Source organism: Antrostomus carolinensis, unplaced genomic scaffold (assembly GCF_000700745.2).
Source record: "Antrostomus carolinensis isolate BGI_N321 unplaced genomic scaffold, ASM70074v2 scaffold33108, whole genome shotgun sequence".
NCBI lineage: Eukaryota > Metazoa > Chordata > Aves > Caprimulgiformes > Caprimulgidae > Antrostomus > Antrostomus carolinensis.
Genome location: NW_010334206.1, coordinates 365 through 1,162, shown reverse-complemented (window position 1 = coordinate 1,162; position 798 = coordinate 365). Strand labels below are relative to the sequence as shown.

The 798-nt window shown below is 64.9% G+C and overlaps 1 protein-coding gene across 1 annotated transcript; it reads left to right on the top strand.

The window, feature by feature from the left end:
- Positions 1-100: 100 nt before the first annotated feature.
- Positions 101-790, top strand: LOC104529756 (peptidyl-prolyl cis-trans isomerase FKBP10-like; the record flags this gene model as incomplete). The annotated part of the gene is made up of 3 exons (XM_010174150.1): positions 101-287; positions 534-679; positions 762-790. Coding segments are annotated over 3 exons (362 nt in total), but the record flags the coding sequence as incomplete, so codon positions are not given.
- Between the last annotated feature and the right edge of the window lie 8 nt (positions 791-798).

Sequence of the window (798 nt, the reverse complement as noted above, 5' to 3'; positions counted from 1 at the left end):
GGGGCTGGCATGGGTGGCTTTAGGGGACAGAGCCCTTGGCACGCCTGGGCTCAGCGCTGCTCCCACCTAAGGTGCTCTGTCCTCGCTGCCACCCCTTTAGCGGGGCTGATCCCCCCAGACGCCACCTTGTACTTCGACGTCGTCATGTTGGACATCTGGAACAAGAACGACAAGCTGCAGATCAGCCTCTCCAAACCCGAGCGCTGCAACCGCACGGTGGAGAACTCGGACTTTGTGCGGTACCACTACAACGGCACGCTGCTGGACGGCACCCCCTTCGACTCCAGGTACCCGCACTGGGGTGCCCTCAGGGCACTGGAGCTGGGACCACCCTCTGCCTCAGGGCTGGGGGCACCGGGGATGGTGGGGACTAGGGGACATTGGCCTAGGGCAGGATGTGGGGTCCTCCTCCCTGCACCCCAATGGGCCGGTGCCACTCTGTGACCCCCAGACCCACCTCCCGCACGGCACCGCTCAGGCTGGGGGAGCTGGTGTGGTCCTGGTCCCATCCCGCCCTCATTCCTCCCCCCCAGCTACAGCAAAGACAGCACCTATGACACCTACGTGGGCACCGGCTGGCTGATCAAGGGCATGGACCAGGGGCTGCTGGGCATGTGTGCTGGAGAGAAGAGGAGCATCATCATCCCCCCGTTCCTGGCCTATGGGGAGAAGGGCTATGGTGAGTTGGGCATCACCCCACAGCACCCGGCCCCTTCCCTCTCAGCTCTGCACAGCACATCAGGACCGTGTCCCCTCCCCAGGGACCGTGATCCCACCGCAGGCCTCGCTGGTGTTCAG